At 43.2% G+C, this 17,142-nt stretch overlaps 1 protein-coding gene across 2 annotated transcripts in view; it reads right to left on the bottom strand.

Annotated features, from left to right (window-relative positions):
* The window catches only part of ZNF614 (zinc finger protein 614), a 38,218-nt gene that overhangs the window by 14,544 nt on the left and 6,532 nt on the right, over nucleotides 1–17,142 (bottom strand). The window contains exons 4-5 of one of the 2 annotated variants that reach the window (XM_043600222.1): nucleotides 17,025–17,120; nucleotides 10,318–11,973 (exon numbers count right to left, since the gene is read on the bottom strand). In XM_043600222.1, coding sequence (XP_043456157.1) covers nucleotides 10,318–11,973; nucleotides 17,025–17,120 — 1,752 coding nt within the window. Of the gene's footprint in view, nucleotides 1–1,701; nucleotides 1,863–10,317; nucleotides 11,974–17,024; nucleotides 17,121–17,142 lie in introns of those variants that run through there. The other variant, XM_043600221.1, reaches the window with a different exon arrangement.

The following is a 17,142-nucleotide window of genomic DNA, read 5'->3' on the forward strand; positions in this document are numbered from 1 at the left end:
AAACCATGAGATCATGACCTGAGCCAAAATCAAGAATCAGTCGCTTAACTGACTGACCACTCAGGTGTCCCCCAATCAATATGACTTAAATATCTGTGGCTTACTGTAAGTCAATTTTGCCTCAATAAATCGCTTGGGGAAAAGGGGAAAAACCTGGTGAGAATTATAATATAGACCAAAATTTAATGCCAATCAAAAAAGGTGGCAACAGAAGACTATACATACTTTATGATTCTGTTTATAAGAAATGTCTAGAAATTGCAAACTAATAGACCCAAGAAGATGATCAGTGGTTGTGCATGGCTGGGGGTAGGAGTGGAGAAGGAGTGGATAGAAGACCAAGAAAACTTTTCAGAGTGATGAAAATGCTTTAAAACTGGATTGTGCTCGGGGCGCTTGGGTGGCTCAGTCGGTTAGGCGTCCGACTTCAGCTCAGGTCACGATCTCGCGGTCCGTGAGTTCGAGACCCGCGTCGGGCTCTGGGCTGACCGCTGGGAGCCTGGAGCCTGTTTCCGATTCTGTGTCTCCCTCTCTCTGCCCCTCCCCCACGCATGCGCGCTCCCTCCCTCAACGATAAATAAAGCTTTAAAAAATCTAAAATCGGGGCGCCTGGGTGGCACAGTCGGTTAAGCGTCCGACTTCAGCCAGGTCACGATCTCGCGGTCCGGGAGTTCGAGCCCCGCGTCAGGCTCTGGGCTGATGGCTCGGAGCCTGGAGCCTGTTTCCGATTCTGTGTCTCCCTCTCTCTCTACCCCTCCCCCGTTCATGCTCTGTCTCTCTCTGTCCCAAAAATAAATAAACGTTGAAAATAAAAATAAAAAATCTAAAATCTCCAAAAGTATAGTAAACTTAAATTTCTTAAATGTTTATTTATTTTTGAGAGAGAAAGCGCAAGCAGGGGAGAGGCAGAGAGAGAGGGGGAGACCCAGAATCCTAAGCAGGCTCCAGGCTCTAAGCTGTCAACACAGAGCCCGACGCAAAGGCTCGAACCCACGAACGATGAGATCACGACCTGAACCGAAGTCCTACGCTTGACGGAATGAGCCACCCAGGCACCCCCTTAAAGGCAAGAACAAGAACTACATCTTTAGCAGTAAATGTATCACTAGCTCACCCCGAACACACTGAATTTTGCGGACACAGTGAGAAGAGTGGTGATGTGCGGAGGCAAAGTTTTTTCTTAGGTCCGTGAAGACCTTGAAGGAGCGAACTGGGTTTCGATTAACTGGGGAAATGCAGGTTTCAGGTCTGTTTACGGCTTTCAGGGTTTGAGCCTGAACCTTCTGATTCTCCGAGGACCCTGGTCCTCCTCAAACACTGACAGCGCCCACCGGGAGTCTCTGAGAGTGAGTCGTCTATTAAACGCCATACTGAACCAACCCAGGCTTCTCTAACACGGAGCCCCACATTAACTCGCGAACCTGGACGAGACACGCGTTCACGGAAAAAAACCTTCCACCCCACTTCTCACGCACCGGGTCCCGTAAGCAGCGTGATCCACGTGGACCTCGAACCCTAACACAGTCGGCCTCTCGGTGGACGATTTCCTCAGACTCTTAAATCACCGATTCCCAAAGGCCCCATCAGTACCCCGGATTCCTCAATGACTGAACCCAAATAAAATCCCAACGGCGGTCCTTCACACGCGCTCCCGTTTCACGGACGCCACAGGCGGCGAGCCAAGCCCAGAACCCGACTCACCTGAACCAGTACCTCTCCAAACACCGCGGGTAGAGACGAAAGGCCGCCCACGTCCGAAGCTACTTCCTGGTCGGAAGCCCTTCTTCGCAGTACCCAGGGACTCGGATACACAGGAACCAGCGAATCCCGCGAGGACCTGAGGGCGCTGAGGGATTTCGGGGCTCCGACGGCGGGCTCCGCTCTATGATGTCAGCGGCCACGCCCACCCCGGCGTTTCTAACGGGAGGGGCCAGAGCGGCTCTGCGAGGAGGCCAAAATCATTACTGGCCACCTCAGTGTTTTCACCTCCTCCATGCGAGGGATGACCAACAAAGCGGTACTAACCAGGTGAGACTTCAGAGACCGGTGTTTACCTAAGGCCACCAGGCACATTTATCCGTCAGGGGAAGAAAGATGGCAGCGCCCTTGTGCACGGCCGAGCGCCGACGTCAGACTGGAGCACCATGGGCGCGGCCATCTTAGAGAAAGGCAGGTGTCCGTACGGCTGAGATGGGCTCATGCCCCGACAGACGGCGGGGGGAAAAGGTTTGTAGAATCTGAGACGTCTTGGAGAAGCGGCAGTAACAGAGTTGACAAAAGCAGTGGTCACTTGACATCTTGGGTGTGGGGAGAGGGCGGTTGTGTTTCAGGAAGACTGCCATTGAAGGGACGAAGCCAATAGGGCGGAGCTTCCTAATAGATGCTAATGCCCCCCTCCCCACCCCCCCCACCCCCGAGAGTAGATAGATACATAGCTACTTCTAGCGGGAAGGGATGAAGTGAAGGTGCAAATGAGTATGTTTCCTTCCAAAGATAGATGAAGGTGACCGTGGGGCATTGCAGAATATGAAATTACGAGATGATACTTTGCACATTTCCCAAATAAAAAAAAAAAGAACACACTTTAAAATTTTATTACTATTTAGGCGTGGGAGGTTTAATCTTAGAAGATGTTAAGTAGCTACTCCCTTTATTTTCTTTTAAAGTTTTTTTAAATTTATTTTTGAGACAGGGAGAGACAGAGCATGAACAGGGGAGGGTCAGAGAGAGGGAGACACAGAATCTGAAACAGGCTCCAGGCTGTCAGCACAGAGCCCGACGCAGGGCTCGAACTCACGGACCGCGAGATCATGACCTGAGTTGAAGTCGTCCGTTTAACGGACTGAGCCACCAAGGCGCCCCTAGCTACTCCCTTTTTAGAAGGCAACTTGAATCAATTTAAAAATTTCTCTTTGACCTAGAAATTCTAATTGCAACAGTTTACTCGGTAAAAATGTTTCTTAATATTAACCACATTGGCTTTTGTAATTTAGAAGAAAAAAACTAAATGTACAATAATACACGAATACTTTGGTAAATTGTGGAATATCCACTCAGAGAAACAGTATATAGAAATTGAAAAGAATATATTGTAGGGGCCTCTGGGTGGCTCAGTCGGCTAAGCCTCCGGCTCTTGATTTTAGCTCGGGTCATGATCTGAGGGTTCATGAGATGGGTTTATAAGACTGAGCCCTGCATCAGACTCTGCATTAACCATGCGGAGCCTGCTTGGGATTCTCTCTCTCTCTCTCTCTCTCTCTCTCTCTCTCTCTCTCTGCCCCTCCTCTGCTTGTTCTCTCTCTCAAAATAAATAAGCTTAAAAAAGAGAGAAAAGAATATACTGCAGCTGTCAGTTTAAATAAGGAAATATAACTTTTCTCAAGAAGAAAAAAACACGCCTGCTGGATAGTATAAATATTATGACCCCCGTTATGGGAACAAATCATAAATATTTGTCATTGGCTAAATATTTTTAAAAAAAAATTTTTTTTACATTTATTTATTTTTGAGACAGAGACAGAGCATGAACAGGGGAGGGGCGGGGACACAGAATCGGAAGCAGGCTCCAGGCTCTGAGCCATCAGCCCAGAGCCTGACGCGGGGCTCGAACTCACGGACGGCGAGATCGTGACCTGAACTGCAGTTGGACACTTAACCGACTGAGCCACCCAGGCGCCCCAGTCATTGGCTAAATATTTAGTTTGGATTACTTCAGGGTTTATACTTATGGGTAGTGAATGTCAGAAGTTTTCATATTCCTGCAGGCCTGGCTGGCTCAGTCCATGGAGCGTGCCATTCACTCTTGATCTCTGGGTTGTGAGTGTGAGCCCCACGTTGGGTGTAGAAATGACTTAAAAAAAATAAAATCTTGGAAAAAAATAAAAGGTTCATTCTTGAGTCACTGAAGAGGTATCATTTTTTAAAAAAGTTTTCACATTCCCAATTTTTGCAGTTTTCCATTAACATCTTTGTATCATGATTCTGTTACTTTAATATTATAAAAAGATGTCAATCTTAGAAAAGTTTTAGAATATTTAATGATGTAGATGTTCATAACATAGTAAATATAATAAAAAGCCTCATTTTTCTTTCATGAAAGACATACTTACATATGTTTGAAAATTTGGGAGAAGATACTGTTAACAATGCTAGACTCTCAGGTATAGTTATGGGTGATTTAAGATTTCTTCATTTGCTTATATATGTTTTCTAGTTTCTATATGTTTAGAACTTATTGTTGGCATAATTTCTTAATAGTATTATATTCCCTTCAAGGATTAAATGGGCAGCCCCATTCACCTGGGATGTCAAGCTCTGAAAAGTGAGTTCAGCATCTGGTCCAGAGAGCTCAAGGCAGCCTGGGTAGCCTATTCTTGGACCCTGCCTGATCAGTTTCCTTGCCATGGCAGGATGTGTAGATTCACAGAAGGATAAGAAGTAAAAGGGTTCTAAGCGCTTGCTTGCTAGAGCATTCATGTCTGTTTGTTTGTGTGTGTGTTTGTTTGTTTGTTTGTTTTTACTGTAGAGTGCCCAGAATCCATCCTGTTACAGAGTGGAGATAGTGACAGGAACACTAATCCAGGATTTAGGGAAGAGATATTAAAATTTAAGAAGAGTTCACAAAGATCATTTTATAAATGCAGGGTCCTGGACCCCAATACTAGAGGTCCTGGTTTAGGAGGTCTGGAGTGTGACTCAAGGATTTGTATCTTTTTCAAGCTTTTCAGAGAATCCTGAGTCAGGAAGCCCAGAGAAAACACTTAGAAACTGATCTGGAGTGTTCCTGGCTTACAAATATGCTGGCTGGTTACCCTCAGTACACTTAGGTCTTGGTTCAAATTACATCTGCTCAGAACAGCCTTCCTTGAAAACCCTTATTAAAATAGTTCCTCCATTACAACTTATGTACTAAGCTTAATATTTCTTCATAGCACTTAGCAGAACTGACATTCTATTATGTATTTATTTTACTCAGTCGCATTTACGATATGATATGTACCACAAAGGCCATGACTTTGCCTGTTTTGTTCATTTTGTTCATTGATGTGTCCCCAGCGACTACAATGGTGCCTGGCACAGTGTAAATGCTCAAAAAAAATATTTTTAGGGGCGCCTAGGTGACTCGGTCAGTTAAGCGTCTGACTCTTGATTTAGGCTCAGGTCATGATCTCACAGTTCATGAGTTCAAGCCCCACGTTGGGGTCTGCACTGACAGCGTGGAGCTTCCTTGGGATTCTCTCTATCCCTCCCTCTCTGTCCTCTCCCCAACTCATGCATATATACCCACACTCTCTCTCTCTCTCAAAATGAATAAACATTAAAAAAATTTTTTATGTTTATTTTTTTATTTTTGAGAGAGAGAGAGAGACAGACAGAGCATGAGTGGGGGAAGAGCAGAGAGAGAGACACACACATAGAATCCGAAGCAGGCTCCAGGCTCTGAGCTGTCAGCACAGAGACCGACGCGGGGCTCGAACCCATGAACTGTGCGATCATGACCTGAGCTGAAGTTGGACGCTTAACTGACAGAGCCACCCAGGCGTCCCCCCCAATTTTTTTTTTAATTTTTTTTCCAACGTTTATTTATTTTTGGGACAGAGAGAGACAGAGCATGAACGGGGGAGGGGCAGAGAGAGAGGGAGACACAGAATCGGAAACAGGGTCCAGGCTCCGAGCCATCAGTCCAGAGCCCGACGTGGGGCTCGAACTGCCGGACCGCGAGATCGTGACCTGGCTGAAGTCGGACGCTTAACCGACTGCGCCACCCAGGCGCCCCCCAAATTTTTTTTAATAAATGAATTACTCAACACTAAGTTGGTAATGAATTTTACCATAACACTGCATGGCAAACGTCTTTTTTCCCCACAAGTAGGATTTGTAAATTGGATTGCATATCCTTATTATATCAAGAGAAATAACTGACCAAAAAAGAGAGAACCAGAAAAAAGAGAGAACAAGAGCCCTTTTGCTACGAAAACTAACAATTTGTTGCCAGCAGATCTGCTCAAGAATTACTAAAGGAAGTTTTAACAAAAACGAAATGACAGAAGGAAACATGAAACATCAGGAATGAAGAAAAGGGAAAATATGACCAACTAATTTTTGACAAAAGCAGGAAAGAATATCCAATGGAATAAAGCAGTCTCTTCAGCAAGTGGTGCTGGTAAAATTGGACAGCGACATGCAGAAGAATGAACCTGGACCACTTTCTTACACCATACAAAAAAAAACCCAAAAACTCAAAATGGATGAAAGACCTGAATGTAAGATAGGAAGCCATCAAGATCCTAGAGGAGAGGGGCGCCTGGGTGGCGCAGTCGGTTAAGCGTCCGACTTCAGCCAGGTCACGATCTCACTGTCCGTGAGTTCGAGCCCCGCGTCGGGCTCTGGGCTGATGGCTCAGAGCCTGGAGCCTGTTTCCGATTCTGTGTCTCCCTCTCTCTCTGCCCCTCCCCCGTTCATGCTCTGTCTCTCTCTGTCCCAAAAATAAATAAACGTTGAAAAAAAAATTTAAAAAAAGAAAAAAAGATCCTAGAGGAGAAAGCAGGCAAAAACCTCTTTGCCCTTGGCCACAGCAACTTCATACTCAACATATCTCCAGAGGCAAGAGAAACAAAAGCAAAAATGAACTATTGGGACCTCATCAAAATAAAAAGCTTCTGCACAGCAAAGGAAACAATCAGCAAAACTAAAAGGCAACCAACAGAAGGGAGAAGATATTTGCAAACAACATATCAGATAAAGGGTTAGTATCTAAAATCTATAAAGAACTTACCAGCTCAACACCTAAAAATAAATAATCCAGTGAAGAAATGGGCAAAAGACATGAATAGACACTTCTCCAAAGAGGACATCCAGATAGCCAACCGACACATGAAAAAATGCTCAACATCACTCATCATCAGGGAAATACAGATCAAAACCACCATGAGATACCACCTCTCACACCAGTCAGAATGGCTCACATTAACAACTCAGGCAACGACAGATGTTGGAAGGACGTGGAGGAAGAGGATCTCTTTTGCATTGTTGGTGGGAATGCAAACTGGTGGAGCCACTCTGGAAAACAGGAAGGAGGTTCCTCAAAAAGTTAAAAATAGAACCACCCTACGACCCAGCAATTGCACTACTAGGTATTTATCCAAGGGATACAGATGTGCTGTTTTGAAGGAGCACATGCACCCCCATGTTTATAGCAGCACTATCAACAATAGCCAAAGTATGGAAAGAGCCCAAATGTTCATCGATGGATGAATGGGTAAAGAAGATGTGGTATATATATACAATGGAGTATTACTCAGCAATCAAAAAGAATGAAATCTTGCCATTTGCAACTACGTGGATGGAACTGGAGAGTACTATGCTAAGCAAAATTAGTCAGAGAAAGACAAATATATGAGTTCATTCTTATGAGGAATTTAAGAGACAAAACAGATGAACATAAGGGAAGGGAAGTAAAAATAATATAAAAACAGGGAGGGGGACAAAATGTAAGACTCTTAAATACAGAGAACAAACAGAGGGTTGCTGGAGGGGTTGTGGGAGGGGGGATGGGCTAAATGGGTAAAGGGGCATTAAAGAATCTACTCCTGAAATCACTGTCGCACCATATGCTAAACAACTTGGATGTATGTTAAACAATAAATAAATTAAAAAATAAAATAAAAATAAACATATCAAAGTAAAAAAAGGAAAAGGTGAATATATCATCAGACATGATAGGCTTTGAGTTTTTTAAATTATGTTTGATGGTTGAAAACAAAAGTAACAACTTTCCCTGATAATGGTTCTCAGCATATGTAGAAGTGCTAAGTAAGCATCACGTGCCGTTGGGAAAGCTAAGACCACCACTATGTGCTACACACACACACTGGATGGGATGTCTAGGATCCGATATGACTGTGCCAAATGCTAGAAAAGACACAACTGGAGCATCCGTACACTGCTGGTAGAAATGTAAATTAGTATGGCTACTCAGGAAGAGCCTGGCTGTTTCTTATAAGGTTAAACACAAATTTAACATGGGTACTTGTCCCAGAGAAATGAAAACTTACATTCACACGAAACTGGATTCATAGCATCTTTATTCATAACAGTGAAACACTAGAAACAACCCAAAGTCCATCAACACTGAACAGATAACCATGGTACATTCATCACAAAAGAACACTACTCATAACAAAAAGCAAAACTATTTATATGCCCAACAAAGTGGATGGAACTTAAGGGCAATTTGCTGCATAAAGTAAAGCCTGTCTTCAAAGGCTACACTGAATCATCCCATTTCAACAGCATCCTTGAAATGACAAAATCGGAGTGATGGAGTACTGGTCAGCGGTTGCCATGGGTCAGGGTTGTGGGGAGAGTGTGACTATAAGGGGCAGAACAAGGATGTTTCTTTGTGTTGCCACAATTCTGCTTCCTGCTTGTGGTGTGGTGGGATTTACAGAAATCTATATATGTGATAAAGTTTCTTAGAACTCTCTACTAAAAAACAAAACAAAACCTCACACAAATTAGTGCATGCAAAAACTAGTGAAAACCAAAAAAGGCCTATAGTTAACAGCATTGTACCAATGTTATTTTATTGGTTTTGATTATGTATTACAGTTATGTAAGATCACGTCACTGAAGAAGCTGAGTACAGGTACTCAGGAACTTTGCATACTTTACACTTTCTTGTGAGTCTAAAATTATTTCAAAAAACTTAGAAAAATCATATATAAGGTTATTTTTGTAAACTACTTAATGCTAACTTATAAACTTAGATAAATACGTCCAAATGTTAAATTACATTTATAAATATATTCCTTTTTCTTTTGCCCAAAAGAGATGAATTTAGAGCCTCAGAAATGCAAGAATCAGATGACACATGTTGGGCACAGAACACTCCTGCCTTGTGTACAACGTTAACATTTAATCAGCGGTGGGAACACCCTGCTTTAAAAGTATGGAATCACTGAGAATGTGATTCAAGGTCCCCTGCCCCAAAATGGACATCAGGTGTATTAAGTTTAGATTTGTGACAGAAAACTCAGGTATGCATCATTTTCATGAGGCTTCTTTTCTTCAGAATTTCTGGTATTTTGCTAGTTCCAACACATTTAGTGTGTTCATGAGTTTTATTTCTGCATGACTTCATGAGAAAGGATGAGGCAGAATGTATCACTAAAATCCTGCCATATTCACTGCCATTTTCCTTCAGCATGACTTTCAGACAATTATTGAGGTTTTACTTCTAGGCAAAGACTTTCCCACGATCATCATGTTGCTACTGTGTGTAAGTTCACTGGTGATCTGTTATGATCACTGATTAGACAGGATCTTTATTCCCATGAGGCTTTCCTGCTCTCTCCAGTCACAAGATTCATCTTACTGTATGCTTTTCAGATATATAATTACCTAAAAATGTTTCAAGACGTTTCTACATTGAATGTGTCAGAGGTTTTGTCTACCTGTTTTGACTTACGGTGTGAGGTAACTGATCACTGAAGGCACTAGCACATTCTCTGCATCCATTAGATGTCACTCCTACCCAAATTCCCTACCTTCCCAAGGGTGAAAATTTAGCAACAGGCTAATTAATCTACACTGACTTTTTCAGGTATGCTGGGAGCACACTGGTGTTTAATGAGTTCACTGAACTATCACTGTTTGTCTCCTGCCTGAGTTCACTTGTATGTAATTTCAGATTCCCTGCAAAGGATTATGTACTTTGACTTACACATTTTTTGTGTGTATTTTTTTAGTGTCTATTTTTGAGAGAGAATGCAAGTGAGCCAGGGGCAGAGAGGGAGGGAGGGAGACAGAGGATCCGAAGCAGGCTCTGTGTTGAGAGCACAGAGCCTGATGCACTGAGAGCACACAGCCTGATGTGGGGCTCACACTCACAAACCGTGAGATCATGACCTGAGCCAAAGTTGGACGCTTAACCAACTGAGCCGCCCAGGTGCCCCCATTTCTTGTGTGTATTAACGAGGCTTGACAAATGAGAGAGATGTAATCCTCAGTTATTGAACCCATCGAGGCTTTCTCTTCTGTGAATTCTTTGATGTCCAATGGTGCTGACTTGGTGTCGGAAGACTTTCTCACACTCACCACATACATAGTTTGTCTCCTGCATAAATTCCCTGGGAGGTAATGAATAGGATTTTCCACAGTCGGTACAAATCAAGGAAGTCAATCCTGTGTGAAATCTCCAATGTGGCACAAGGCGTATTTTCCTCCTCAAGGTGTGACCGCGTTCATTGTGTCATTAGGGTTTGTTTCCATTATGAGTTCTCTGATGTACAATCAGATTTCTCTTTGAGGAGAAGCCTTTTCCACATTCACCGCATATAAAAGGTTTCTCTCCTGTATGAGTTCGCTGATGAACGATTAGACGGCTTTTCACAGTGAAGCCTTTCCCACATTCATTGCATGCATAAGGTTTCTCTCCAGTATGAATTTGCTGATGTAAAATCAGCTCGGTTTCCACAGCGAAGGCTTTACCACATTCGCTGCAGACATAGGATTTCTCTCCTGTATGGATTTGTTGATGTACGAGGAGATAGCGTTTCATGGTGAAGCCTTTCCCACATTCACTGCACGTAAAGGGTTTCTCTCCAGTATGAGTTCGCTGGTGTACCACGAGATTGCTCTTAAAGGCAAAGCCTTTTCCACATTTATTGCATATATAGGGTTTCTCTCCAGTGTGAGTTCGTTGATGTAACATCAGTCCACTATTCACAATGAAACCTTTCCCACATTCACTGCATCTGTAAGGTTTCTCTCCGGTATGTGTTCGCTGATGTACGACCAGCCGACTCTTCAGGGGGAAGCCTTTCCCACATTCGCTGCAGACGTAGGGTTTCTCTCCAGTATGAGTTCGCTGGTGTATGATGAGCATGCTCTTCACAGTGAAGCCTTTTCCGCATTCACTGCATATGTAGGACTTCTCTACCGTATGATTTCTCTGATGTACAATGAGATTACTCTTCCTGGGAAAGCCTTTTCCACATTCGTTGCATACATAGGGTTTCTCTCCGGTGTGAGTTCGCTGATGTTCAATCAGTCGACTCTTCATGGTGAAACCTTTCCCACATTCATTGCATAGATAGGGTTTCTCTCCTGTGTGATTTCGCTGATGTATGAGGACATAGTGCTTCGTGGTGAAGCCTTTCCCACATTCGCTGCAGATGTAGGGTTTCTCTCCTGTGTGAGTTCGCTGGTGTATGATGAGCATGCTCTTCCCAGTGAAGCCTTTCCCACATTCACTGCATACATAGCATTTCTCTCCAGTATGATTTCGCTGATGCACAATGAGATTACGCTTCCCTGGGAAACCTTTGCCACATTCGCTGCAAACATAGGGTTTCTCTCCGGTGTGAGTTCGCTGGTGTTCAATTAGACGGCTCTTCATGGTGAAGATTTTTCCACAATCATTGCATATAAAGGATTTCTCTCTTTTATGAATTCTCTGATGTTCGTTGAGCCTGGACTTTCTGGAGAAAACTTTTGCACAAATATTGCATCCATAAGGTTTCTCTCCTGTATGAACTCTGTGATGATCTGTCAGCTGAGACTTCTTAACGAAGGCTTTTCCACACTCACCACACACATGGGCTTTCTCTATTTCATGAGTTCTCTGATGCTTAGTGACTTGGGACTTATTGCTGACGGGTCTTGTACTTACAGGGAATTTAACCGCAGAATGAAAATCTTCACGCTTATCATGCAGAAATGATTTCTCACTTCCATTGACTTTTGTAGAGTTCCTAATTTCATAGATCTTGCTCTGGTTGGCTAAACTTAAATTTGATTTCAAAGTTTTTATATAGAACTCAAACATATGATTTTGCCTGAAAGGAAAATGACTTTTGCTTTGAGGGACGATATTTCCGAATGCATTGTGTTCGGGGTACAGTTCCATACCTTTCAGCATTCTTTCATCTTCCCAGTGACCCTGCAGGTGATTATCAACTTTGCCAGTTTCTAGAAAAGAAGAGAACAATGAATCCTTTCATAATCTTGTTTTGAATAAAACTTTATTTATTTTTTATTTTTTAGAGAGAAAGAGAGAATAAAACTTTATTTTTTATTTTTTTAGAGAGAGTGACGGAGAGAGAGATCATCTCAAGCAGATTCCAGACTTGGAGCCCAATGTGGGGCTCAATCCCAAGATTCTGGGGATCACGACCCGAGCCAAAATCAAGAGTTGGACACTCAACTGACTGAGCCACCCACGTGCCCCCAAATAAAACTTTAAGAAATTCTTTGGTGTGTCTTAAAAACGGCATTTTAGTGACAACAGTATAATACAGAATGCCATATATAAATGTTCCTTATCTCTTATACATTGATAAAAACATAATTATACAGACAAATGAAAAGAAAAAAGCAGTAAGTGTACCAATAAGGTGACACCGTTGACAATGTATGTACATTTGGCTGCTTTCTAACTAGGAACTTGCAGAGATACTAAAACACAAGTCATTTTTGGCAGCAAATGACAAGGTCGGAGGGATACCATTCCACAGAACTTGGAAAGACATCAGGTCACAGGGGTAGAAGAGACTACTATCCAGAACGATGAGGGTTGTGTTTATTCACTCCCAGCTGTTTACTGAATGGCTCCTGTGTACAGGCACTTATGCTGGTGTTTGGAACATTTAAAATATGCCTCACTTTCACTGATCTTAAGCCTAGTTGGGGAAAACCAAATGAAGAAAAAAAAAGAAAGGAGTTGGATACTGTTAAATGTGATTAAAGGAGAAATGGACACTGGAAAGTAGAGAAAAACAGGACGTACTTGCATAAGGAAAAGACAGTTAAATGATGAATTCAGCAGACAGTGGTTAGGAATCAGGGTGACCCTGCTAACTTTATGGCTTGAGCCACTGGGTAGGTAGAAACATGTCAAATGGAGATGAGGAATATTACTGAGATCCAGAAAGTGTTGGAAAAAGTCTGTGTTGCAAACATCGAGAGGATTATTAGGAATGTAGTATAGGGGCATCTGGGTGGCTCAGCTGTTTGAGCGTCCAACTCTTGGTTTTGGCTCAGGTCATGATCCCATGGTTCGTGGGATGGGGAGTCCTGCATCAGGTTCTGTGCTGCTTGGGGTTGTTTCTCTCCCTCTCTGTCCCTCCCCCCACACACGGTCTTTCTGTCTCTCTCTCTCAAAATAAATAAACTTAAAAAAATGTAGTATAGACATCAAGATCTGGTTGGGGGTATAAATAGAGATAGCAATGTGGAAATAATACATACCTGTTATTCAAAAGAGGACCGGGTGAAACATTGGGAGGACACAGAGAATGAAAGATAATGAAGGTTTTAGATAGTCCAACATTTAGTTTGCGGATTCTTTAAGTTCACGGAGAGAAACCAAATTCTGACTAGAGAGATCAGGGAAATATGCATACTAAGGTGTATATAGAAAAAATGCATTTGTTACCTAGCAAATAAGAAAGTAAGGCCTTCAGAATTTAACATGAGCTGAAAGATACTCTTGCATTATAATCCTGTTCCTAAATTTGCCTTTCTATAGACCACCATCCAACTAACTTCCCAAACATCAATCAGATTTAGTGGACCACAGTCCAACCTTGGTCCACCTGGCTCATATAGGCCACACGTGATTGGCAGGAAATCTTTGTACAAAAAATACAAAACCAAGCACAGCCCTCCACCATGCTACCTCGATTACTCACCTATCAAACCCAGTCATCCTGGCAATAAACGTGTACATCATCATGAATACTCCCATTCATCCATGTCCCCGCTGTTTCTCCTACAGACACCTTCTAATGCTGGCTTTCATCCAGCCAATTCCAGACCACTCTGAATAGTCAACCCCATGGCCTTGCCCATTTCCTATTTCATGCCTTCATTCCTAATTCATGGCAGCATCTTCTTAATTCAAAATGTACGTGTACCTTATACATATCATGCTGTCATTCCATTCTGATCGGACGGCCATCAGCTCTATTTCTTCTTTATTTCTAAATTAATCCCTTTATTGTTCGTGTTTAGAGTTACCTTCAGTGAAGATTTAACCTCACCCAAAGAGAAGTCTGGCCCTTGCCCTTGGCTCCAGGGAAGTGATCTCTAGGCCCTTGGGATGTCCTACCTGACAGGAGTGTCTTTGTTTGCCTGGGGTCTTTGACCACTGGACATTCTAACAATGTGATTTACGATGGAGGCTTTGGGTCATGCCATATCAGTTCCAACCTTCAGACCCTCAGAGGAACTGGAGACTATAGGAATTAGCCTGATTTCTGGAGGGGCTAGAAACTAAAGTTCAGCCACGTGGGCAATGTGGGATTGAGCCCCAGTAAAAACACCCAAAGGATCAAGTGAGGTCCCCTGGTTGGCAATACTCTGTTATTGTCACACACCGTGGCTGGGAGGAGGAAATGCTGACCATGAGTCTGGAAGCACCATGTTCGGACACTTCCTGGACTCCATGTGACCCAAGAATTCCACTCCTTGATGTATACCCAAGAAAAATTAATGTTCATAGAATAATTCATAAAAGCCCCAAAAGTGGAAGAACCCAATGTCCATCAATGGATGAATAAGTAAATAAAAGTGGTATATCCATACAGTGGGAGTATTATTTGGCAATAAAAAGGAATGAAGTGCTGATACATGTTAAAGCACAGGAGAACTTCAGAAACATTAGGCTAAATGCAAGAAGCCAGACACAAAAGACCAAATATTTTATGATTATATGAAATATCCAGAACAGGCAAATCTGTAGATATAGAAAGGAGAGCAGGGGTTGCCTGGGGCTGGGGGCCTGGGAGAAAATGTTTCCTTTTATTCTTTATCTTATTTTTTAAAAGATTTTACTTAAAAAAATTTTTTTTAATGTTTATTTACGAGAGAGACAGAGTGTGAGCATGGGAGGGACAGAGACAGAGGGAGACACAGAATGTGAACCAGGCTCCAGGCTCCCAGCTGTCAGCACAGAGCCCAACGCGGGGCTTGAACTCATGAACCGTGAGATCATGATCTGAGCTGAAGTCAGAAGCTTAGCAGCCTGAGCCATCTAGGCACCCTTTTAATGTTTGTTTATTTTTGAGAGAGAGAGAGAGAGAGAGAGAGAGAGAGAGTGTGTGTGTGTGTGAATGGGGGAGGGGCAGAGAGAGAGGGAGACACAGGATCTGAAGCAGGCTCCAGGCTCTGAGCTGTCAGCACAGAGCCCGACGCAGGACTTGAACTCATGAACCATGAGATCATGACCTGAGCCAAAGTCGGCCACTTAATTGACTGAGCCACCCAGGCACTCCAAATTTTACTTTTTAAAAAAAAAATTTTTTTTTTTGAGAGGGAGAGAGAGAGAGAGACAGAGAGACAGAGAGAGAATACGAGTCAGGGAAGGGCCGAGAGGGAGAGAGAGAATCCCAAGCAGGCTCCATGCTGTCAGCACAGAGCTCAATGCAGGGCTCGATCTCACAAACCATGAGAACATGATCTGAGCTGAAATCAAGAGCCAGACGCTTAACCAACTGAGCCCCCCCTGGGAACCCCAAAGATTTTACTTTTAAGTAATCTCTATAACCCTGAGATCAAGAGTTGCATACTCTCGTAACTGAGCCAGTAGCCAGGTGCCCTAGAAATGTTTCTTTTTAAAGTGATAAAAATATTTCAAAATATTTCAAAAAAGGAGCTCTAGAAATGTTTCCCTTTTTTTTAACTTTCCTTTTTTAAATTTATTATGAGAGAGAGATAGAGAGCAAGTGGGAGAGGGGCAGACAGAGGGAGACAGAATCCCAAGCAGGCTCCATGCGGGGCTTGAACTTAATGAACCGTGAGATCATGACCTGAGCCAAAATCAAGAGTCAGACACTTAATCGAATGAGCCACCCAGGTGCCCCAGAAATGTTTCTTTTTAAAGTGATTAAAATCTTTCAGAATCGGGGATGGTTACATAACTGTGTTAATGTGATACAGAGCACTCAACTGTATGCGTTAAGTTGGCAAATTGTAGGCTATGTGAATTATCTTAAAACTGCTTACAAAAAAAGAATATGAAAAACAAATGACTTAGAGAAATTAGTACAACGGGAAGACCTATGATGAACCAAAGGAAAATCAGAAATATCAACCACAGGAAGGAAGCCACAGAAGCAAACACAGCTGATTTACACTAGACCTGATGATGTAAAACCATCTTTTCCAGTGAAACAGTCAACAGAAACTTTTCTAGTGACACAGTCAACAGAAACAGCAGAGGTCTTTAAGACAAGAATGCCACAGTTAACAGCGTGGGCAGGAAAAGGTGTGCAGTACTAAGACAGAATAATGTTAAAATGGGATCAAGAGGGATTTTTTGTGTAGAGGGCAGAGCATTCCTATTCCTCATGCAGGGACTCAGAAATCGTAGGCAGGTAAAATACCTAGAACTGAATTCACACTAGACAACAAGTAGGGAGGTATCGATTTGGAGTCTCATCCAGACATCAGAAAGAGCTTAATCCATAACCCAGAAGAGAAATCTCAAGTATTAGGAATACAGCAGAGAAAATGGAAAGGATCTGAAGACCTTCGAGGTGGGGGAAGAGCTAGGAAGCGGACCAGGGAAGAGACCAGGTTACTGTGGAGACACAACATACAGGGTGGGGTTGGCTGTTGGGAGGGAAATCAGCATTTCCAGAGGGGCCTGAACGTGCAACCGTCGGAAACAGTGTGAAGTCACACATTTCTCTTTGGACTCAGCCCCCGGGAGGGTAATTTCACAGCCAGGGTGGGAGGAACAGGGACACCCACTCTGATGGGGCACAAAGAAGGGGGTCAGCTACAGAATCCATGGAAGAACACTAGGCAAAAGCAACACAAATTAAGGTGTAAAATGAAAAAAAGCAAGGATCAGATATCAGAAGAGGAAAAAAAGAGTTCTACTTCCTTCTAAAGACCTGGAGGAAAAGCTCCCCCATGGCGGGGAGATGCATGGAGTCCTCAAGCACCCGGCCCGCCTCCTCTCCCCGGCTGGAGGGGGACTTCCTCAGTGACCCAGCTAGCTGGCTCCCACTCACCTGGACTGGTTCCACTGCGGACTTCCTCTTCTATGGCCCACGGTTCTTCCCCTCGTTCCAGCTTGGCGATCATGTCTGGTTTGCTGGCTTGATGCCCTGCCCGTGGGAGAGACAGGAC

The sequence above is a fragment of the Prionailurus bengalensis genome, chromosome E2, assembly GCF_016509475.1.
Source record: "Prionailurus bengalensis isolate Pbe53 chromosome E2, Fcat_Pben_1.1_paternal_pri, whole genome shotgun sequence".
NCBI classification, from domain to species: Eukaryota; Metazoa; Chordata; class Mammalia; order Carnivora; family Felidae; genus Prionailurus; species Prionailurus bengalensis.